General features: G+C 37.8%; 1 protein-coding gene across 11 annotated transcripts in view; it reads right to left on the bottom strand.

Annotated features, from left to right (window-relative positions):
- PHLDB2 (pleckstrin homology like domain family B member 2) overlaps positions 1 to 25,212 on the bottom strand; it is a 215,119-nt gene that overhangs the window by 11,148 nt on the left and 178,759 nt on the right. For 5 of the 11 annotated variants that reach the window (XM_057502499.1, XM_057502514.1, XM_057502527.1 and 2 more), the window contains 10 exons: positions 22,298 to 22,453; positions 21,229 to 21,339; positions 20,468 to 20,557; positions 16,912 to 17,055; positions 16,122 to 16,307; positions 14,176 to 14,316; positions 12,925 to 13,024; positions 9,373 to 9,393; positions 7,558 to 7,593; positions 5,792 to 5,996 (listed from right to left, as the gene is read on the bottom strand). In XM_057502499.1, the coding sequence (XP_057358482.1) occupies positions 5,792 to 5,996; positions 7,558 to 7,593; positions 9,373 to 9,393; positions 12,925 to 13,024; positions 14,176 to 14,316; positions 16,122 to 16,307; positions 16,912 to 17,055; positions 20,468 to 20,557; positions 21,229 to 21,339; positions 22,298 to 22,453 (1,190 nt within the window). The remainder of the gene's footprint in view (positions 1 to 5,791; positions 5,997 to 7,557; positions 7,594 to 9,372; positions 9,394 to 12,924; positions 13,025 to 14,175; positions 14,317 to 16,121; positions 16,308 to 16,911; positions 17,056 to 20,467; positions 20,558 to 21,228; positions 21,340 to 22,297; positions 22,454 to 25,212) is intronic. The other 6 variants (XM_036933127.2, XM_036933130.2, XM_036933125.2 and 3 more) reach the window with 5 other exon arrangements.

The raw sequence follows: 25,212 nt of genomic DNA, 5'->3' as shown, positions 1-25,212 counted from the left end.
TGTGAAACCTATCCCAGTGAATGTTTGGAAATAACTTGGTTAGAAACAAATATTTTCAGTCCATGGTTTTCAATATATTTATAATTTGGGCATAACCTGGGGGCAAGTTTTCAAATATGTACTCATCTTTAAATATTTCTGTTCATTTCATAGAATTTTTCAGGGTGTCTTCTACTTATTTTATAGTATTTTAATTAATGTCTTGCCAGTTATACTCTGTTAGCTTATTTGGTAATGTTCCCATAAATGTCTTAATTTTTGCTCCAAATGAGCTGGATTTCCTGAAAACATTGATAGAAAGTACACGTTAACATTTACCACTTCATGTCTTCATAACTTTTAGGCACCTAAAGTCACCACTATTTTAAAACTATACTTTCTATGCTTGAAAAACTACCTTGGTTATTTTTGTTTAAAAAATTAACTTTTATTCATGGACACCTACTTGTTCTCTACAGCCACACTTTTGCTCTTGTTGATATTAACATTTCCTTGATCTGTAAACCCCTTCTATTCAGCAGAACGTTTGCTGATCTGTGATACTTAATTGCCACCATTTGATGCTTTTTTTTTCTGTCAGAATTAAACCTACAGTGAAAAGCAAACCCAAGTACAATAGCAACTTAGGGAGCAGTCCAGGCTTGTCTGTCCATGGCATGTGCAAATGTGAGCAGATGCAGTGCCATTTGGCTTAGCACCTCCCATCCAAAGGGAGAGTATGAAGTTACTGAACAGAAGCTTTGTAATGCTTGACCCTCATCATCCCTTCCTCCAGCCCACCCTGAGGAGTAGTACTTTGTTTCCTAGCTCCAACTTCCGACCTTCAAAAGGCAGGCATAAGCTTCTGATCTGCTGTGTCCCTGCTGTAAGAATGCTAATGACTAAGTCAACGGCAGAAAGATGGCAAGCTCTGCCCACTTGCTTACTTGAGTCATGTTCTGCTATTTTTGTCTGTCAACTGAAGATATCTTTTATATCTAACCAACTTTGGTAAAAATTATATTCATAAAGAAAACCCAAACTTCCATTAAGGGTAAAGGAATCTAAACAGCAGGTTTGAGGTTTTCGGTGCTGAACAGTAACTTTCAGCAAAATTTGAATTTGCTTTTTAAGGCAAATTCTCTTTAGAGGCAAAGGCAAATACATGAAAAGAAAGAAAAGCACACAGGAACACTGCCATACAAGAAATAAATAGGCAACAAACAAAACAAAACAAACCAAAATTCTCCATAAAGACACATACAGCTTCTCTAAGACTGCCTTCAGTGAGCTGATACAGCCACTCAATGGAGAGCCAGTGTCCATGAATATTCATGGTCCAATTAATGTTCTCGAATATTGTTTCAGTTTAAGCAAACTGTTACTCCTTATAAAAAAAGGTCTGATCATTCTCTACTCAGTGGCTCCTTAAGTATTAGGAAAATAGAACAAGCCCTCTCTTCTATAACACTTCCTAACCATTTTCACATGGTCTGATACCTGGTTCCCTGGACGGCTGGCTGCCCCCTCAGTAAGTTTTCTCTACTCTTCTGAGAGAACTCCCCAGAATGAAATGCATACACTTGGTGTTCACTGGGGTAGAAAGCAGAACACAAACCTTTGCCTAAAATGAAGGGATTAGCAAGCATCTGAATATGTGGTTAAATCACCAGCTTATCACCAACTTCAGCCACAGATTGCTCTTCCTTGACCTCCATACCCAGTCTTGACCCCTGCCCCCCACCGACTGCCGGAGTTTAAGCTATAATGAGCCATCAACTTCCCCAACATTTTCTCAAAGTAGAAGCACAAGGTCAGGGCTTAGTAAATCAGTAATGGCAACAGTAATAAAATGTGTCACTGTAAGTGGTATTTAGAACACTACATTCTATTAGCCAAATCAGTAATTTCAGCGAAATGTAGATTTTACTCAGAATTGACTCTCAGTTTCTGTTTTCTAAGACCTAATACCTGTTTTCTTAGTTTTATATTCTTTACAGTATAAGTAATGATGCTGAGAAAGCAACCACATTGTCTGACTCAAGTAACTTTATGATGGACAAAAATGATGTCTCAACAAAAAGCAGAAGGGAAATGTACCCACAACTCTGTGTAATTCTATAATTTTACAAATGGCTTTTTGTGACATAATAAGCCACGAGACTAAATTTATATTGCTAGAATTTCAGCATGGAATTACCTCTTTAATATACATATAATTTCATGGTATTTTAATGCATAATTTTTAAAAATCTTAGAGAAAATTTTTAGTCTTTTCTCTTTCTAGCTATCTTCCAAAAATTCTCATTAAGGATGTGTTGTCATCATATACACGGCAAACATAGTTCCTTTCACACATATTCCTGATGTTTTTCATACGATTTCCCATCATCATGAATACAAACTTATTCTAGGACTGCATGAATTTTTTTAAGGTCGGTGGTGGCACAGAAGAGAAACATTTTTTTCTTTCTTTTTTGTAAGCATCTTCGACTTTGGCTTCAGTTTCCTGACATTCAGAGGATCTCACAGCACAATGAAGTAAATACTAGTACAAATTTCTCACTGTGGTGACTGGTTATCTATGATTGCTAGCACCACGGAGTCAGACCTGTGTGAAGTAACTGTGGAAAATGATCACAGCTAAACATAAGCACCTGCCAGGAATGATCGCTCTACAATAATGCTGGCATGCTCTTAATCTGGCATGCTCAGAAGAACCACTCTCGGTTTCTACCTTTGGAAACTAAGAAAAAGGGACTGGGTGAGCAAGTAAAATAAATTAAATTGTTGCTGGTCACTGTGCTTAAGTGTACAGATCTGAACTTTCTGATGCTTGGTTAAGCGTAATTGAAGTGGTCCCTTTTTAGGTAATTTCCTGCCCTCCTTGAAGGCCTGCTGCTGTTTTCCACCACTAAATATGAGAGGGGGCTTGGGGAGAGATAATTCGGCGTTACGCATGTTGACTTTTAATTTCTGGAGGGGAAGAAGTGGCGGGAAGGGAGAATGGAGAACATCAAGATAGGAAAACGCTCAGAGTATTAATTGATTAAAGATGGCTCAAAAAGAAAAAGAAAAAAAAAGGTAAGCTATCAAGAGTTCACCATAGGAATATTGTTACAAAGTGTTCGCAGTTATCTGGGAAGAGCAAAAAAGGAGTGTGATGTTTCCAAAAGGATGCCTTAAGTACAAGACGCCGGAGAAGCACGGGAGGGAACCCAGTACCTCTCGGTTGGCCACAACGGGGAACGAGGCTGGCGCCTTCTTTAACATCGACTTTCATCCCTGCTTTCATCGTTACGGAAGGGTTGCTGAGCTGCTCCCTTTTGTTGTGCCCTTACTCGAAAGGACCACATTTAACCGGTCAGTTTACTACCGTTTGTGAGGAGTCACGCACAGCGCCAGGCTTTATGCCCGGGGAGCACCTGCTCTGGGTGCGGCCGGCGCGGCTGGAGAGTCTGGGCCACGCGGCCCGCAGCACTGGGGCGTCTCCGGCGGGACAAGCGGTCTGACTCCCAGCAGACCACTCCACACACTCAGGTATCTTTCCCCAAATCGTCACATTAAATTGTTTACAGAGTGTGACACTGCACCTTGTAACACTGAATAAAGTGAAATACTAGCCCTTCAAACATTAAATAACGGTGGCAGCAAAAACAATCACCTTTATTCTTTATTACATATTCCCTCCTTAAATTCAGGTCATTCCCACGAGTCAAGCAGCAAGGCAGTTCTCACGGCTGCTTAGGAACTCCTTCCCTTCTTTGGTAGGATATATTCCAGGAATATTAATATTTCACCCACTGATGCCAGAATTAAAACACACTGTACTCTTGTTTCCCACTGAATGGAGAGCACCTATCTTTTTGTTCTTTTCCCCCACAAAATGTCCTGGCTATAATGTCTGGTTACATTTGCATCTTTCATATTCTTTTCATTTATGAAACATCAACTAACACAAAGCTAAGTATAGCTTTCTGACATTACTTGTCTCCTGTCTCTGTCACTCCTATTTTTAGGGTGGGGAGAGAGCAAATTATTCAAACCTTTGTAAAGAAAGAGATTATACTTACACACTGGTTATTTTCCCTCAAAATGCTTTAAACGCCCATCATCCCCTTGTATTCAAAAAACAATCTCTCCATTTGGCAGACTAACAATTTGAGACTGAGAGAGTTCTTTGACCTGCTTCGAGCAACAAGATTAAAGTTCTCAGGTCAAGCACAAAGACCACAGTTTTCCTGCTCCCAGCCCGTGACTTCATTCCAATAGAGGGGAGTTCGCTTCATGGCAACTATCACATTAGACATTCTCATTTGAGACTGATGTGTCCTCAATTCCATTTTTTGAATTTTGGATTTCTTGGGTTGAAATCGTAATAGTTCTTAAGTCAACTAAAATATAGATTGAACACAGAAAAATATCAAAATTGAAAGTATGCCAATTTTACTTCTCCTATTTATCCAGCCGACACTTAATACCTACTATATGTCAAGATCTTTGCTAGGTGTGGAGACCGAAAGATTATCAGACTTCCTCCTTGATATTGAGGAATTTACCAATTAATTATTGAAGAAAAACTTTTATACTATAATGTGATCAATGACCTATTAGAAAAAAACATTAAGTGAAATGAAAAAACAGAAGAAAAAGGCCTTAAGGGGAGAAATTTTAATGACTTTCCAGCTTTTATATGAGCTTGAAAGATGAGGGGAGTTTCTCCAAGCTCAGATGGCAGTGGGAGGCTGGGGATGGCAGAGATGTTATCAGTGCCCAGTAAGCACAGGTTGAGGGAATAAATCAATGAAAGGATGAACTGACTGTAGACAGTGGTATGCTGGTCAACAAGCTCTCTGAAGGAAAATAAAAGCCCTGAAAATTAAGCAAATGTCAATTTATATGGAGTAAATACTCCCACTGTGGCCTATTTCACACTACCAACACATCATCACTGATTAGGAGGAGATGTGCACAGCTAGAACATGCCAGCCAGTATGGTCCAACTCTAGCCCACCACTGACAACAGAGCACTCTGTAAGAATCTGTGGCATGACAGAGCCTATAAATGAATGAATGAACAAACCACATGATTCCAGGGGTAGGACCAAGATGGTCAAAAGCACAGAGATCTTGGAATTCACTGCCTTTTCAATTAATCAGAGCTTCTGTGAGGTATATGAGGAGAAGACAATGAATGGGGACTTGAGCTGGATCTAGAATGCCAGGCTCTGGGGTCTGACTTTATTCAAAATGTGTTAGGGCATCATCAAGGCTTCTGAAGAGGAGGGGTCCCATGATTAGATCTACATTTCAGATGTGCCTGTGGCTGTAATTCCAGAAGACCACCTTAGTTTGCTTCTAAGTATCAACACAAATGTGAATGGTTAAATGCTTACAAATTTTAAAATGCAGAACAGCTAAAGCTTTCCTTTTAATGAAGCTTAAGCATAAGAAATCCTTAAAAGTTCTTATTCTATTGTTGGAAATTATTTCTTCATTTAATCAAAAGCACGCCTAACAAAGCTTGGAGTCAACCAAGAAAGGCCCATAAATTTTGAAGCACAGATTATTTGTGAACTGAGATGCAAAGAAATAGAGTATTGGAGAAAAATGGATTTTCTGATGTCTGACTGGTTAAGTCACACAGGATTTAAAGGATGTCAAGACACCCAACCTTCTCCTGCATTGTAGGCATTTCATGTCTCAGAAATCTGGGCTTGTACATATATGTTGCCCCAAATCAACAGCTTTACTTTTTGAAATCAGCAGGTTGATTTCCAAACCAGAAACCTTATGCATAAATATATCTTACCTGGAGATATTGTCAGGTGAGCAAGCAGATATGCTGGTCTCCATGCTATCAGAGCTGTCTAGGCTTAAGGTATCAAAGGCCTGGTCCTTGTAGCTGTGATCTGGGTAATGGAAACTGTTCAAGTAGACATTTGATTCAGAGGCTGTGCGGTTGTAAAATTCAGATTTCTGCCTTTGTGCTTCACTCATCTGTTGGTGATTATATCCTAAGGAAAGAACCATAAATATGTTCGTGTGCCTCATTTTTCGTTCTTAGATCTTATAAGACTCAAACCAGCAACGCAAAACATCTGCCCATGAAACTCAGGCCTAATTTGTTTTGAAGATGAAAGAACGACATCATGCTCGGTGCACGCAAGGGCTTCAAAGAAGTCATCTTGTGAGCCATCTTTCTCATCACTGGATCATTCACACTTTCCTAAGACATTCCTACATCTCAGCACAACTGAGAATAATGCATCAGTACACAAAGAAATAAAAAACAAAGCAAAAGAAATACAATCAAAGGGCCTGAATCCTCTCAGAGCAGCGAGGTTCAAGCAGAGCAAGATGACTCCTAGTGACAAGCAACACCAGGGTCTTAGGATAGTCATTTCTTCAACGGTCTTCAACTTCACAGAATCCTCGAGCTTTTCATAAAACAGCAGCTGGATCATCCAGGGGTAGGATTTGGGAAACTTGCATCGCAGTCCTGTCATCACTAATCTGATGATGATCTGAACTGCACTTTTTTTCTCATTCTTTTTTTCCCTTCTCTGTCAATTACTTATTTAAAACATCCAACAGTTAACAATCCTCCCAATGGTTGTGATCCTAATTCCTATATATACAAGTCTCTTCTTTTTCCACCTTAACCATCAGCCTTCAGCTACTTGATGGTAGCAATTGTATGGAAATGCACAATTCACATCAACCAGACCAAAGGCACCCTCAGTAATTGGTGTTTTCCTAACCCTGTGCCTCGTCAGCAGGCACATTAGGTCACTGGCTTTGTTTGTGTCCATTGCTATGGCATGTTCTCTGGTAGCTGACTCTGCGAATCACAGATTCTTCCTCTGAATTCTCTATTAACCGTATACACAGGAACCAGGAATCATGCTATTAAACAAATCCCTCAATCCACGACAATAACTTTCCTCTGGCTAGCATTGTAGTTTGCAATATCTCCCTATCAACTTTACTAGCAGGCCTATTAAGAGTTTACAATTGGACTGTTTGATTTTCACCTTTTTTCTTGGGCTCTGCTTCCATTTCAATGAGGCTTTAATTGGTAATGAAATGGCCAAAAAGCAGGTCAGAGGGCGAAAGAAGGAAAGTGATTTCAAACAGCTTCACAGCTGCTGATTACACCTTTCAATTTAAAAACAGAAACCACGTCCCATATGTTTTAACAAAGCATTATACACAGAAAATTTCTGTAAATGATTTTAGTTCCATGAAGAGTTTGTATGCCATTAGTATTTGCAGCAGTTTTAGATATCTAAGTGAAAATGTGTTAGTTCAGACGAAGGCATTTCAGGGAAAATAACATAATTTACTTAACATAAGCTGTAGTTATAAATCAGAAACACACACATGTATGTAAAAACTACATATCACTTAGCTAAGGGAAGATGCAAAGCATAAAAGAACACAGTGAGACTTCAGACGGAGTATCATTAATCATAATGATTAATGCATAAAGCATTAAATAAAGTCAGTACGTTCATAAGCATGGAGCTTGTGCCTTTTAAGAACAGCAAAAAAAAATCATCACTAAATATTTACCTTTGATACTTGATCTTTTGAAATTATTAACTGCTCCTTTAAAATTGTTTCCAATTATTCATTGTAAAAGGAGGGAGACAAAAAAAAGCAGAAATTATTTGAAAAGGCCATACATACATCTTTCCTTATGCTTTCTAAAAAGGCTTGTTGGCAAAGAACATTTCCATGTTGGCACCAACTCCTTGAAGGCATTTCCTTGTCTTAGTATGAATGACAAATCCCTAAAAGACAGCCGCATAATTTCCAATACATAAGAATTACCTCCTTGGTGACGACATGTGCGACAACCTACCCTTTCCCTTCCATTTCTCATAACAAGGCAATGCAATCCCTACGATGCAACTAACTTGCTCAGAAAAGAAGAAAAACAGGTGAATGTATTTCTTCTTCCAGCAACCATATGCCCTGCTCCTCAAATATTCCAGGATTTTCTTCTTTCAAAAGTATCACAGAACACAACAATGAATTGACAACCTACGGGTGAGGCAGACAGTGATCTAAAGTGGCCCAAATTTTTCTTATGTGGGCACAATACACCCAGTACAATGTGTGCTTTGCTAAGACTGTGAACATGAGCACTCCAGATCACCTTACTCTTTGCGGAGGCTTGGCCTTACATCTGAGAGAACCTTCCATCATTCCAGTGGCAGGACAAGTGCGTTACATTCTGTGGGCACCTTACATGAAAAAGGCTGCTGCTAATGAGCACGGCTTTTCCAACACAGGATTTTTGTATCCTGTGGCTCCATGATACATGTAGCTGATACATGATATGTAGCTCCTCCCTTCTTTACAATTATCCCTGCAAATGTCAGTAAGGGCATGGACTTCTTTCTCATGACTCTGAATGGTACCAGTGTGATTCTGATGCTGGTTTTGGGATGCAGGCTCACTCTGGCCTTGTTGTCCAATGGTACAGTACTTCTTTCAAAAGAGGAAACACCTTAGGAAAGCAGGGGACTAAAACGGCACCTGGCAGGAGGCTGGTGCGGTGAGGTGGTACAGAAGAGGCGTGAGCTTTATCAGGGAGGGGACACGTGAGCCCTGATCACACAGCATCACGATGTATTTAGCATATGAATGTTATGAAGTAGAGTCTGAATGAATTCATTTTCTCATCAATAAATTCCAGCTCTATTAGTGGCTAAATAAAATTGGAAAAATATACCACACTTTCGACATGCAATCATTAGCTGTGTAAAGGAACAGGACCAGATTAACAAGATTTGATGTTCCCATTTTTAGATTAAATCTAAGTTTACAGAGAAGACCTGAAGGAAGTGGAATGCCTCTGCCTTGTGGGGGGCAAAGTACGTGGGCTGGGAAAAACGAGACTTTCCCACCCCCTGAAACTACTCGTTTTTTTATTTTGTTTTTTATGTAGCCAGAGTAACATTCAGCAGTAGGACAGCAGCTAAAAAGTAAAAAGGGTCTTATAAATGCTCTAGATCTTGTCTAGTCAGACAGAAATAACCATTTGAAGGGGAAGTTTATAAGGTTTATAAAATGAGAGCTGAGCACACACACAGAAGAAACCCTTTTACTGCCTGAAAGAGGCAATAAATTGGATGTGCAAGACCCCTTTATATTGCTTTCTTTTAAATGCTGATCGCTATGAATTCTGGCCAATTGGACTCAAAAAATCCTTGTGGGTTAAGCATTATAGGACATATAGTCTTGCTGATTTCTTCCAAATGTGTGTTATATACTTTAAAACAGTTATCTGGGCCTTCATAAAGAAAATGAGATGACTTAAAACACAACCTGGGCTTAAATTAATTAGCATTTCTAACAATTCAGCCTATCATAGCTCACCTGCTGAGAAATTCATTCTTCCTAACCACAGTCCACAGCCGGAAGATGAAGGTACAAGTCAGGAATGAAGGAGAATGACAGAAAAAGGGAAAAAGATGCAAAATCAAAAGAGATGACAAGGGGACAGGTAAAATACAGAACACTTCCAACATGCAATCATTAACAGAATTAAGTAACAATACCACACCAACAGGCATGGTATCAAGATGTTCACATTTTTAGATTAAATTGGAGTTTACAGAGAATAACTTGAGGAGTTAAAAAAATAATAATAAGCTTATGACACATGCACACAGTTAGTCAAAAAAGATTTGTTACTGGAAAAATAAAAGCTTTCCCACATAGTCATCAACCAGAAAATGGGGAGAATGAAAACACGAGTACAGCTATAAAACAATTCTTTTTTCCAAGCAGACAGTAACAGAGTTTTTAAGAGCTAAGGTTTAAAAAACGCCATTCACTTATTTGCAGCACAGCGTACCAAACTCTCTAACAAGTCAGGCCTCTAACATTCTACATCTCTGCCACCTAAGCACAGTAAGCATCTCAATATTTAAGCCAGACATTTAACCTGTTCTTCCCTCTCCACTAAGTCTTTCTTAGAAAACAGGCTTACGTGGAATGAATACTTGGAGCCTCCTAAATCCTTCCATCCTCCCATGTAGCCTGCTTTATTTATACCTGGCCTTTATAAAGGAGAAACATCACTCGTACACCTAGCCTAGGCACCTCAAATGCCCACTCTTTTCTTTATCTAGATTTTGCATCTTACAAACAGTGCTTCCACAGCACTCATGTTTCCTGTACGGGCTGACCTTGTAATAAAGAAACCAAACAAAGAGGGTCCTGCAGCTGCCTGTGAATGAACAGCAGCTGTATGCAGTATTGTGTTGCACGCAATGTGCAACAACTTTTCTCTATTGTGTAAAAGGAATAATCATTGTAATAAAAATGCCCCATTGTACAGTTTTAAATCTGATCATTTCTTAAAGAGGACTTGGCAAAGACCTTACTATTTGCGAGAAACAAAAAACACCACACAAGGAGGTTGTCATACCTTTCTTGGACTTTCCTGCATTTAACAGAAGACAAAAGGACAAAGATTTCATTCATTCCAAGCGTACAAAGGAAGAGTTCACAAGTTGTACAAAAGCCAATAATTCTTACAATTTTAAGAGTTGGGTTCCTGGGCTCTTTGCTTTAAATTCTGCTCTCAAAGATCTTTGTTTGCATGATTCTCACTGTCAGTTCTATTAAAACAGTGCTGAGTGAAGGAAGGCTTATACTTACACCATTGTCCTTAACATATCCATTAAGAGTGAGCAGCAAAAAAAAAAAAGTTCATTTAAGTTAACTGTGTAAGTCCAAAAAAATGATAAACTCTATTAAATTTGAGTTAATGAAAATGTGCTAGGTCCAATTTTTTCAAAACCATGGAATTTGATTTTTTATTTGCATTTGATGCCTCAATGAAACTGCCAAGTGCTAGTGAAACAGTTTTAAATGAAATTATGATTCATCCTTCCTGGTCTTTGTGGGCCACCTGTACAGGCTTAGTGGAAAATCTTCCCCATTTTACAGTCTGTTGTGGCTCTAAGAACTGCGGTCCCTGACCCCACCTCCTCCGGTCTCCCAAAACACGTCACATCCGCTTGGATCAACACACACGTGATGGTTCTCTATTTCCTCAGAAGCCATCACATCAGCACCAAATGAAACTCTTTAAGAGGAACACCACTTCAGAGCTGCAGCAAGACTGAAGACTGAAGCTGCAGTCTTCTCAGATGGGCAAAAGGCCTCTCAGTGGAGAATAAGAGCAGAAAGATAGGTCAAGGTCAAGAATCGGCTGAGAGTATGTCCTTTATGTGGCCTAAAGGAACTGACTCAGTTTTCCTCTATGAACCTCGCATCGGGATTCCCATTCTTTGAGGGGGAGAAAAAGAGATTAGAAAAAGAGGTGAAACATCCTTCTGTTTCACTATATTCTCACACATGGCAACGAGAACCCTCTTACACAAAGTTAACAACTCTTGATTTACACACATCTTTCCATTTCATATGAGAGCTATTCTCCCTCTCTATTTTAAGAAAATATTTTTAACATTGTTGTGGCCAATCCAAGCTTTGATGTCTTTAGCTGGTGGGAAAAATACATTTAAAAAGAAGTCTATAAATATCACAGAAAAATGCTTCAACAGAAAATAGACTTGATCCACAATGAAAGTCAAAATATAAAGGCTCACTTGTGTTTGACATTTTTAGTATTAAGAATTAATTCAATCAAATGCACTTAATTGAAATGTTAACACTGTAAACCTCTCATACATTATAAACCTCCATGAATACGACAGCTCTATTAAATCTTAAATCACTTCTAGCTAATGATTTGAAAACCTCGTTCAAGTGATATTTATATATATCACATACACACACACACACACACATATATATATATAACATAAACATTATATATACATATGCATATATACACACACCAAAATTTAAATTTGTATTTTTTTTCTTTTCCTATTTTTCTGGTGGGAAACCAGTGATTATCACCTAGTACCACTAGCAGCAAGATCAAGCAGTCAAAATTGAATCCTAACCTGCTTGGAGGGAAGGGTTTCAAATCCTAACATATGAATGCATTTAGAGGGCAAATGCCCATCACTCCATCAGCATCCCCATTTTCATCCTGGGCATAACTCCATTACCGTATCTATCACATCTTATTGAAAACATCTGCTATGTGCCTTTCTTCCTCATTAGATGATTAGCATTTCAAAGGCAAGGATCATGTCATTCATTTGCATTCTTGGTATCCATCAGCATGCCTGCTCAAAAGTTAGGGCCAATATAAGTTATTGACCTAAATGACTGTGTTAACACAATGAATCTAATTCTCTCAATGAGAAACTCACCTCTGAAACCTCATTATAGTAATTTCTTCCATCCCCAGAAAGCAAGTCAGGAAAAAAATGGGGTTATTTGAGAGCCCCAATATAAATGAATGCATTATTACAAATAAAATATGCTGGAAGTCAGCCTACCTGAAAACCTACGATCCCAAAGACTAAAGGCCCAGACCACATCAAAAAGCCTAAGGGAATGTCCTGGGTCACTAGTGCTCTGTTTACTGTGTCAGCTCAATGACTCCTTAACACATGATTCAACAGAGTGGCTCAGCCACAAAGGAGGTGAGTAACTTAATTAAGTTCCCTGGTAATCTCTCTGAACCTCAGTAGTCTATCTTTTCTTCCCACCAACCAATCGGGGAGGTTAGTAATTCTCTGTGGGCCTTTCTGGTTTGAGAATTATGTGGACTCTATAAAGCACAATGGGTGTGTTTAAAATTTACCAGCCATATGTGTCATAGGAAAAGTTACCTTAGTACAACAAGGAGATCCATATCTGTCTCCAAAGGAGACTCATTCAGAGTAAAAGTGAAGACTTTGGTCGATCCCCTCACTAAGGATCCTCACCTCTGCTCTCATCCCCTCTCCGCGGAGAACTCTGATGCTGAGCATACAACACTGACTGAAGGGTACGTACCTCTGAGTATCCTCCGAGATTCTGAGTCTTTGCCCATGGCTGCTAGGGAGTGAGGGAGCACGCTGCCACAGCTGTTGCTCTGTCCCAGCGGCAGGTGAGCCTGCGAGAACCAGGAGGAAATACTTCAGACAGGCCGAATGGTCCTTTAGGACATGGCCACATCCCTGTTTCCATGGCTCCTGTCTAAGTGCACATGGCAGGGAAGTGGGTGTGAGTCTTATGAGGCATAGGGCAAAGGCCAGTGGCTGTCCCTCTCGAGTTGCTCCATGGCTATCTCAACCTCACAGCAATTCTTCCAGTGGCAGCAGTTCCAAAATGAAGGCAGATTTTTAAAAAACTGTCCAAAACCTTCTTAGAGAAGGACTCAAAGTTCTTCATGCATAAGGAGTAGGGCAGACACAGGGACAAGAACACATGCACATCATGCACGAGGAGAGAGAAGGCCTGTACTTGCTACTAACAAGTGCACCAGTTTCCATCCTCCACAGCTAGCGAGGGGGCTGAAAGCTGGAGATACCTGCCAACTACTGCAGTGGGTTTGGCACTCTTCTTACATAGAAAATCTCTAATCTAAGATATGCTTGGAATACCAGTTTATAGAATAGAAGAAAACAAAGTTTTTGTCTGAGTAAGGGCAAGGAAAGGGCCTAAAAAAGAACATCCTTTTCATTGGCCTTTCCCCCTCTTCCTTCACTGACCCCATCCCCAGCATGTTAGCAGAACATGAGTGAGGGCTCAAGGGCCAGATCACATTCCAGCTTCACTGTTGACCAGCTGAGGGCACTTGGCTTCTACACACCTCAGTTTATCTATATGTACAACGGAATAATAATTAGTAACTCTGCTGGATCTCAAAATGAGACAATCCACATAAAGGGCTTAATATAGGGTTGGGCTCATAGAAATGACTCAAAAATATTTGTTGCTGTTAATCCTAGAATCCAGAGCTTATATCTTACAATTTTCAGGTCTGGGATGCAGCCAACAGAAGTCTGTCACATAAATGAATGCCACCCACCACTTGTGTGGTGATGGTGGAAAATATCCTGGACCCTGTTCTTCGGTCCCAGAATGTGTAATTCCAGATGTCCTCTGAGAGGGACAGAAAATATAATTTCAATACATGTCTGCCTAACAAGCAACTTAATGGTTTACTAGTTGGCATTTTCTCTAAGAGCCTTTGCATGTCAGTCAACTTAAGGACAAGAAGACTCACTAAATGCGAGGCCCACGGTTCACCCCATGTCCTACCTTTGGGGCGGTGCTTCTCCCCATAGTAGCACTGCTGAAATGTGGGGATATGGAAGGTGTGGTTTTCTTTCGAGGCAAAGTGTCACTCAGATAGAGGCCTTCTTTATGCTGTTTTTTCCTTTCTTCCAGACTTCTAAAGTGCTTTAAATGCAAATGTAAAGCAGAATAGCAAAACTTGACTAAGCAAACCAAGTCACTGAAGAAATTAAGAAGTAGGCATTTATAAAGCAGCTTTGGAATTTTAAGAGAGAATTAAAGAAAAAAAATTATTCAACTTAAACTTGGGTTCGCTACCAGACTTGGGCTACCATCTGATGTAAGATACATAGACCCTGGAAGAATTTGTTACTGAATATATAATCTCAAAAAAAAATGCATCTTTCACTTTCAGTTAGTGCCTACTGTTTTGGGACCTCAGGAAGACTTACAAATTACTCTGATGACAGCCATGTGGATGGCAGAATAGCCAGTGGAGAAAGCAAGTATGCAGCTTCTCCACTTGTCTGCCTAGACAGCTCTGTGTGACAGCACAGATCCCAGGGAGAGAACAGGAAGGGAGAAGGAAGACAAGGAGAGAGAGAGCAAATGAACAGGGAAGTGGTTTTAAAGATGGACTATTTCAATCCCATAAAAACACTCCAAATCCACGTTTCCATATAAGGAAGGCATCCTTCCTTCCCAGTTACTCTTTTATTTAAAAAAGATCTCAGTCAAAAAGCCCCTTAGAAAACTCTCACATTTAAAAATCCTCCTGACTTTTTTTTTTTTCAGATTCCTAAGGCAAATTTTTGGCATTTGAAATTTATCCTAATTTTTCTTTGCTTTGCCCAAAAATGTCTTCAGTAGTAAAGTTATTTCTTAATTCAAGATTCCTTGAGTTTGGTCATTTCTATACTAAGCTCAGTTTTTTGACATACATAAAAATTAATGTGAAAATTTGAGTTACCCAGTTTATTAGCAATCTTCAAACATGCCAATCATGAAAAATATCTGCCTTTTAACCTTACAACTATCTATTTATTCTGGTTAATATTTATTAATCTAAAAATAGTGAGGAGATACAGTTCTTTAACCAAAGGCAACAGATAGTAAGGGTGTCTTCGAGAAATGCAATGACTAGACATAGCAAATCAAAGCTTACCTAATTTGGGGATCTAGTGACTTTGAAATCTTCAGATCTTTTGGGGCCAAATTCATATAGGAATCTGATGATAGTTGACAGGAGTTGCAAACAGATTTTTTTGAATACCTAACTATGAATATGCACTGAATATACTAAAAAGAGGGGGACATTTATAATTTATAAAATAATTTTTTATTATAATTCATAAAAGTTTTATAAAAATTATTTATTTAAAAAATCCAGTCAATAAAAAGTCTTGTTCTATGAGCCAAAGTACACTACTTGTGGTATGACTTTTTTACTTACACTGAACCTCAGTTCCCTAAATGTCAATATGGCATAAATTCTTATTTGATGGGATTGTTAGAAGGGAGAAATGGGATACTTATTTATAAAATGTTTACCAAGTTTTGACACATACAAGAGAGTGGTGTCTATTATCATGGATTTAATAATGTTCAAGAAAAATACTTGATGCTGACACTGCAATTTTCTATAACATGGATTTTACAGAAATAATTAATATTATTTTGAAAAATACCAGAGATAAGTCACAATGTTTTGGTTGAATGGGAACTGATGCATAAGGATATGAAACCAGCTCTAACATATTAAAAGCCAGAGAGGACAAAGTCTCTAACTTTATAACAACTCAACACCCTTAGAACACACTAAATGTCCTTTAAACAAAAAATCCCCAGCAAAGGAGCATGCACCTTGTCTTTTTAAAAATAATTTTTGGAAAAGTTGGAGAAAGATTACACATACGTAACTTTGCTGTCAAGATCAAATGCCCCAACTCTGAACATCAGTGTCTAGGTACCTGTTGCTCCTCCGGCTGCTGCCTTCTGTGTTTCTTGGCTGGTAGAGGAGGAGGTGTATCATTTAAGGGGAAAGGATCGACAGATGCTGCCATGACTTCAGGCCAAGAGGCTGATGGAGTTTGAGTGACAGGATGAGGAGAGAGGGTGGAAGGAAACATAAATCCAGAACAGACAGATGATCTTTGCTTTACAGGAGAAAGAGAAAGCATATATGTGTCCATATGAAATGAAAGAAGAAAAGAAGAAACTGAGAATCTGGTTGTTTTCTTATATTTTAATCAAGTAGTCACAATCGATGGGCAGTATCTTTCCATTCATCCTCCTGTTAAAATCCTACACTGTAAGCAACTTGCATCAGTAGGAGGTATTTTAAATTTACTATTATTTGCTCCTCCTCAGACGTTTTTAAAAAGCTTAGCATTAAAAAAATGTCCATAATGCAAAATACAAAAGGACAAAAAATCAAACTGGTAAAGTGATTCAAGCCAACAGTTTTAGTAGGCTGTCAGTTTCTAATAAAACTAGGTAAGGTTAGGGTGCTAAGATAGTCTATTTTCTTGAACCTACTTCTCCTAGTATTTCACTCTGCACCATGTTTCATGGTTTCTAGTATTGTACTTGGAAAGCAGAACCCCCAAATTAGTATGCTTTTCATCAAACTCAGTATCACTCTGGCCCTCTGGTCAACCAGACATGTATTCGTCACACACACCCTCATTCTCAGTTAACCATGGGTTAATTTTTGACATGAGGAAAGCAGTGAATGAATGAAATGTCATGCCAACACACCTCTTTATTTTGTGGCTGGCTCACCAGCACAGCTGTGGTCGGCCCAGTGGCAACAGCGTCAGCATCAGCAGGGAACTGAGTGGAAGGGGATAGATTCGTGGAATTGCCACATGGCTCATTAATTTCATTTACACTGATATAGTCCTAAAAGGAGGAATTCAGAAGTTAAACACAAAGAAAGCAAAGCCGAGGCATGCGAGAGTATTAATGCTCCCAGTACAATGGAGTTAGCTTAGAGCATTACAGCCAGGTCTGTGGTATTGCCAAGTGTTTCACTATGAGAATCATCAGCAATTAAAATGGATATATGGTGCTTAATCGTGAAAAAAAAGATCATATTCCAAACATCAAAAGTAATTTTTCAGGTGAAATCAAGATGACTACATTATAAATAACCCAACACCTTCGATTTAAAAATATCCAGAGGTATCAACATTCATTTACTCTGTTGATTGTGAGAGACTGTCACTACACATTTAAAAATAATCACACACAAAAAAAAATTTGAGATGTAAAACTGATGATGCAACCACTCATTCCCTAATTCAAGGGCCTTTTCCACAAATCTTTATTTCAGATTTCCACCTTTTCTTCTGTTTCTTGACGAGTGTATGAGTAAAAATGGGCCAAGGGCTACTGGTTTTTGTACTAAGACAAAATAACGATAATTTATTTGTAATGGAATCTAGCTTTTAGGCATCTCAAATGAGAATAAAAAGAGCACTATCTATTCTGGTTAATTTTTATTAATCTAAAAATAGTGAGGAGATACAGTTCTTTAACCAAAGGCAAAATCCTACACTGTAAGCAACTTGCATCAGTAGGAGGTATTTTGCCTTGCCTAGCAAGGCAAATGTGAGAAAGTGCACACACACACACACACACACACACACCCTAGGATGGGAGTTGGAACTCAAGGTTCTTTCGATTGATAGCAACTTCCCCCCAACTTCCAAGTCTATCCCCAGGACCCAGAATTTCCAGTTACTTTTAAGTTCAATGATTCAGTTGGCTTAAAGAAAATGTCCATGAATCAAAATTTGTAAGAATCAAAACACCTGAATTTATAAATGAGAAAAATGCACTTCTACATTTTCATGGAAAGAAATTGTACAGATCAATCATGATGTTCATCACACCAAATAAAATAGTATGAAAAAAAGAATAAAGGGTTATTAAATAATACCTCTTTTCAAAGTAAAATTGAGTTAACTTTCACACGTGGGTTCTTTTCTTAGCCCATCAATCCTTCCAAAAAGTGGCTCTAGCAAAAGCAAAATATCATTATGCTGCTGAAGCAAAAATTCCAGGCCAGAAAGCAAGGTTTTTACTGAGAATCTGTAATTATGACAAAGTAGGAAAAGCTAAAGTTGGCTGTTTATAAAGTGGAGGTATCAAATTGCTGCTGATTATGGTCTTGAACTTCAGAAAGGGGCAATAGATACTTAGGTACTATGTAAAGTTTTATAAGATTAAACTGAAGAAAGGGAGCAACAATTGGGTTATCAAATTTCATTTTATCTTTGGTAATGAGTGATAATGAAGAGTAACAGGTTTGAGTTATTCTTTTGTTCTGTTGATAGTAGAATGTTTCAAAACCAAGGTCTGATTCTTTATTCATAGACCATATAACTTAATTAACTGCTTCAAAAATGTACAGTTTGCCAAAAATGGGACTTGTTTAAAAGAGATAAAAACTCATCACTCCTTAAAAAGAGAGAATGAGAGAGTGAGGGAGAGAGAGAAATAAAGTGGGAAAGAGAAAAAGAAAGAAATGAAGGGAGAAAGAAAATCAAAACATCTTGTGAGGCAAAGAGAATACATAGCTCCTCAACAAACACAAGAGTTGCAGACACATAAAACGTCAAACTCACATGGGCTTTTCACATTAGGACTTCTGTAGAAAAACAAGAACTCATTCATAGAAAAGGAAAGATTTTATTCTTCTACTAAGAGATAGAGAGACCTTAGAATCTATCTAATTTTCATTTAATGGATGCCACAGCCCTTCCTGCAGAGATATGCAGAGTTAAACTGCATAGCTTCCCTCTTAAACCTCTTCTTTCCCGTGTCTTCCCTATCTCAGTACAAGGTACTCACCACCCACCTCATTATTCAAACTGGAATCAAGACACCATTTCTGTACCTCCCTTGATTTGCTTTATTCCCACAACGAATCTATCAGCAAGAGCTGTCAACCCTGCCTCTAAAATATATTCATATCCAACTAACCTCTCTATCTGTCTGCCATTGCAAGGACAAGCCACCTGCATCTCCAGCCTATACTATTGCAAACACTGCCATCTTGGCTTCTCTGAATCTCCTTCACCCCTTATAATCCAGAAGAGCATCCCAGAATGACCTTTTAACAAATGGACATCAAATAATGTCACTTCCTTGATTAAAACTACTCAATGGCTTCCCATGCACATAAAATAAACCATATTTCTTTAACATGATTCACAAGACGTGGCATCTGCCGGCCTTGCTTCCATTACACTCCACTCACAACCAATCTATTCACTGAAACTGTCAGTTCCATATTCTGAATAATGGAGAGAGTTGTGAAACTGTATAACCTAAAAACGTTTCTGAAGAAATGTTTCACAAAATGCTTCCAAGGTACATATTAATCACACCTATCATGTGATGTGCACTTACACACAACACAATACTTTCCACGTAGGAATTCTTAACTCTGCTGTCTTTTTACAAACAATTTTTAAATAAAGGTTTTTTTTGTTATTATGTAAATTTATATAGAAGCAAGCTTTTTCCTTAGCTTTTTGAAAAAAATAAATATAAAGAAAAGGATTTTCTTTCTCAGTTAGGGATATAAATTTCCAAATTGGAGATTATTCTACCATTATAGCTATGTAGCTCTATTAAAAAGGTATTTGGGAAAGGGTGGAGGCAGGGGCTGGGGAAAGATGGATATTTGAGATAGAATGTGTGTACCTTAATGAAAGTAGAATTGTCTAGTTTAGAGGGAAACAAAGCAGAACCAACATTGAGGGGAAAAGAGAAACAAAAGAAAGGAGACCATCTTCTCAAATGCTTGGGAGAATTTTATATTTTTTCATTTGATGTATTGACTCTTTAATGTATCTTCTTTTGGGGAAGTGTTTCTACTGAAGTCTTTTGCCTGTTTTTTAAAAAAATTATTTATTGGGTGTTTCTCTTTACTATTAAGTTGTATCCGACTTGGGAGACAGTAAATAAATTAAGAAATAGGAGGGACTGAGGAAGGAAACTGCAGGAAGGAAAAAAGAGAATTCAGGACTAATCTTGGTTTGGATCCTAAATTTTTTGAAACTCCAGTGTCACTCACAGTCAAGCAAAGCGCACACACACACACGAGTTCATCTTCATTAGACACAAAGATAATCCCTGATATCCTCAAAGCATAAATAACAAACGAAAAGCAGGAAAACCATCAAAGCCCTGAGTGCTTTCATAAGTCATTGAAGTTAACGTTTTTCCTATCCAACTAATCACATATAATGGAGGTACATCTCCTGATTTCTAAGGTGATATGTGTAAAATCATAGCTTACCTCTTTTAGAGTATTGGGGTTGACAGGAAACCCTTTCCCCCCAGAGAGGCTGGAGTATTTCTTTTCCAAATTACAAAGATTTTCCTTTTCCTGAAGGAACACAAATCTGTTAAGCTTAGTCAGCCTTAGATTTCCCCCAGAACTAACAGTATTTTTTCATTTGATGTATTGACTCTTTAATGTATCTTCTTTTGGGAAAGTGTTTCTACTGAAGTCTTTTGCCTGTTTTTAAAAAAATTATTTATTGGGTGTTTCTCTTTACTAATAAGTTGTAGGAGTTTTAAATATATTCTGGATACAAGTCCTTTGTCATTTCCTTTCTAAGAAATCTTTGTTAACTCCAAGGCCATAAGGGTGCACTTGGACTCACATGCAAATAATGGTCAGAACACCAGAGCAACTGAGCCACAATGTTTGGCAGCAGTAAAAAGAATAGAGCATGTTCTACCTATTGGATGAAAAATACGATTTATTTTTTAAGGAAGAAAATCAGAAAACATACAGATTTCCATAGTTTGGGTTTTCACACTGTGGAACAAGCATGAAGAATATATTTTGCATATTTTCTAAATTATACTTAGTAATTCACAGAGCATCAGCTTATTAATGTGGATGATTAAATAAAAATGTATGTTAAAAAAGTTTTCCTTAAATTATAATTCACTGTTCACTATTTCAAGGCAGCTACTTTGAAGGAAGAAACTTTCCCCAAATTGGGACCTGTGTTTTATGCCAACCAGTGGTGAAAAGCAAATACTTACTCTTTGCAGCATCATTATTAAATTATTCTTTTCTTTCACAAAGTGATCTTGTTCTCTCTGAGCTTGCTGGACAATGTGATTGGCTTGCTTTTTCAATGCAGAAATTTTTTCCTGGGGAAAAAAAAGAAAATCATAGAAAGATGCACATTAGACATTCAAAGGTTTGCCAGTCTGTCCTGGAAAAGGGAGAAAAGGCGTTTCCAACTGGAACATAAGTGAGCTCATTTTTGTTGATGGTGAGCAGCAAGTATTTCACGGAGACTGTGAGACAGTTTCTTTGACCTGCTAAACTCAAGGCTTCTCTTTACCTGAGGCCAACACAGTTGAGGTGATTTGAAATCTATTTGAAGAATCCAGAAGTCAACAGGAAATTTTCTTTTACACTATAAATGAATTTTGATATCATTCTGGGAGATGCCTCAAAGTAAAAAACAATGGAATTCCTTATTTAAACTGAGAGCTTAAGAAGTCACCTTCTCTGTCTCCCTTTCTTTCAGTTTTGTCAAGTTTAGTACAGAGTACTGGGGTGTGATTCTAAATTCTGGAACAAGAGCTGAATTCTGGGCTGGACAGTTGGGAAATCAAGGTTGGGCGGACCCAGCAATCTACATGGTATTCTGTGGGGCCATTTCTAATGGTAATAAGCTGCCAGCCAGCTTTGAGAAATACAGAGCAACGGAAACAGAAAATTCCAACCAGACTTTGTTCATAAAATTATTCTAAATCTAGTGACTCTGATTGAAAAAGCAAGCAATTGAAAACAAATATCTAAATTTCTGATTTTCTCTATCTTGGCTTTCACGTAAAAGAAAAAGTTGGATATTACTCATAAAAACATCTACAGAATTAAGTAAAAATGACTGTAACATGTCCTGGTTATCTAGCTTGGAGCACCACTATCTAGAGGGCTTCCATAATGTGCCAAACGTGGCACTTAATAGAACACATAATAGTCACATGTAAAGACAGACAGGCAGACAGTCACATACTATAGCTATATTAATGGTCACTGTCACATAGTGAGGGTGTATTTTCATTTTTCACATTGAACACCACCTGGCAAAAATACCTTTCTAGTGACAATGTTCCGCTGATATTCAGCCACTTCACGCAGGAGCTGCTGGGTCAGGTTCTCCTTTTCCTCATCCAGACGGCTCTCACGCTCTAGCTGCTGGAATTCCAGGTCTTCAAAGTGTTTGCTCTCAACATCCAATAGGTCAGCATCCTTTGGAGAGAAAGGAATGAAAACAGGACATGCCAGAATGGTTGTGACTTCTTAATGTGAAGAAGAAATTACTAAAAGCAAACACTTCAAAATATCTTTCCAATTACCACACTGACCAGGGTTAGAATGTGATAGTCCTCTTGTTTGGAGTTAAACCGCAGAGCACTGACCATTAGGATGAAGTGCAAAGGGACGGGAGACAGAGCTGGGATGGGTGTTAATTTTACTGTGGGTTTTAGGTTTTCTGTGGAGGTAGGAATTCTTGCTTTAAATTTACTAAGTGGCTTTAAATGATCATGAAATAGAAACAGAATTCACTCAATAACCTAAACATTATCTGCTGACCAAGGGTATGACAGAGTCTCTTGAGAAAATTCCTATTTTCCACAAATTTTTATATGAAATGAGACTTTAGTACAGAGATGAAATTCAAGATTCCAAAGTTGTTGACTACAGACAAAAAAATTCAAAAGTCAGTATACATACCAGACCATTTGTCTCTAAGAGGGATATATGTTCCCCAAATGGCACACAACACAATCCACGGGGATGCCATGAGAAAATATTAGACCTTCTTTACATTAATTTTTAATTTTTCCTTTTCTTTTACAATTTCCCAATAAATGCTTTCTAATGTACATGCAGATAAAATAGTACATGTATATTATTTCAATAAATATATATATTTTTGAGCATGTAAGCAGTATAAATATATGTACATATATATATGTGTGTGTGTCTATATATGCACATGATATGACCTATATAATAAATAGAGGCATGGATGCTCAAATAATTTTACTGAAGAGAGAAGTCATCAAAAAATTTGGAGATTACTGTCCTTAAACTGAGCTTTTGTGAATCCTTTAAAATTGTTTATAAACCTTTTTACTGGAAAGAGTAAAACTATGGCATTCATCAGGCACAAAGGGTGAATCAAAGGTTAAGTATCACTATTCTGGGAATAATCTTGAAGACATTTAAGAAAGATCAGAAGGCACAAAAATCAGATATTCTAGAATAGTAATTCTCCAACCTATGAGATGTTTGAAGGCAGAAATGACAATGTATCTATACAGATATTGGTGTAATTGGTGTATGTTGTATAAATTATTCTCCAATCTACACTAACAAATATCTCCTTCTTATAGAGCCTTTGACAGAACTATAAATGTGGCATGTATAAAATATGTTTTAAAAATATATAATTTCTAAATAATCTATGGCCAAAAAGAAAAGGCAGCTGGGCTATAACGGCTCACAGCTTTACCCAAGTAAAACAGCAAGGGCATTTTTTTCAATCAAAACATCAAAGAGAGTTGGATAAATAAATACGATAAATTAGATCTTTATCAGTATTTAAATCTACCACCCTTCACCTGCTTTTACACATGTGATAAATTAATTTCTCTCTTCTGGAATGAATTTTATTCTGGGGATGACTCACAGGACTATTACCTACCATGAAATTACAGCCAACACTATAGTAACAAGATTATTATGTCAACACAGCAGAGGATTCTCAAAGCTTAAGAGCAAGAAAAACAATTTGGAAAACAGATGCAGCATTTCTTAACATTTGTTTACGTTTTAATCGGCCAAACAGAAAGTAGTCTTGGTTTCAATTTGTTCGTTGGCATTTTATCGGACATTTCATGCTTCTAAAGTAATTAATGAATTTGGATCAAACTGTGTCAGTACTAAAGGAATTAAGAGATAACTCAAGTGTTATGTCTTCAGACAAAATATCTGCAGTCATGCAACCATACACCAGCTGATGTATTTACTCACACAGGCACACATACTCAAGTTTTTAAAGTCTTGCATTTAAGCTTGGTTTGTGGCTAAAGGGTATCGAGATGAAAAATTCAATAAACCTTTTGTTAGTTTATAAATAATCTGCATTCAAAGTGGGCATATGACTAACAATATATCACTATGCTTGTCAGTCACTCCACATCTGGTTAATATGCAACATGTGTTATTTTAACTGCATGAAGGTCACAGAGTCACTAATTTATTTGCAGCAAATATTTAAACCACTGCACGAAAATAATTGCATCCTTTCAGTAGGAAAGCTGAAAATCAAAGCTAAACTCAGTGCTCAGATTTTGCTGGCATAATCATCTGAACAAGTATCTAAACCATGAAAATGTGTGTATATAAACTCACACTGTGAAAGCAAAACCATGTGCGAGGGCAAAAAGCTTTCATAAGATTTTAGGTAAGAATAAGAACTCAGGGGACAGAATTTGAGGTTAGGTGTAATTTAACGTAGCACAGAGTAACATATTTCGGAAGCTCAAAATCAAGTGTACGACTAGTGGACTGAAAATTTTAACTGAACTTCACTCACTAAAAAGCATGATAAATCTACTCGCTGGCCAGCTCAAAGGCCAGGCACAAAAGGATATGTAAAATAGATGCACTAAAGAAATTCAATGCAATCTCTTTTTTTCTTTCCAATAACTTTTTAAAGAATTTAGATGGCAGAAGTTTGCATATTTGCCTAGTATAGAGAGACAGAAAGAAGAGAATAGATGTGGTATGGCCCAGAGAGATTACAGTAATAATCTCACGACAGCTCAAGGGCAACTTTAAAAGCAAATTTAAATGGGGTTCAAGGTTTGTTGACATTTCTCCATCTGTGCACTTTAGTGAAACACTTTAACTGCATATTTTTGGAATTTGGAAAAAGACAATGGAAATCACGTGCCAGCTCCTCATTTTATATATAAGGATACTAAGGTCCGCAGAAG

The sequence above is a fragment of the Manis pentadactyla genome, chromosome 1 (assembly GCF_030020395.1).
Source record: "Manis pentadactyla isolate mManPen7 chromosome 1, mManPen7.hap1, whole genome shotgun sequence".
NCBI classification, from domain to species: domain Eukaryota; kingdom Metazoa; phylum Chordata; class Mammalia; order Pholidota; family Manidae; genus Manis; species Manis pentadactyla.
This window is presented reverse-complemented; position numbering and strand designations above follow the sequence as displayed.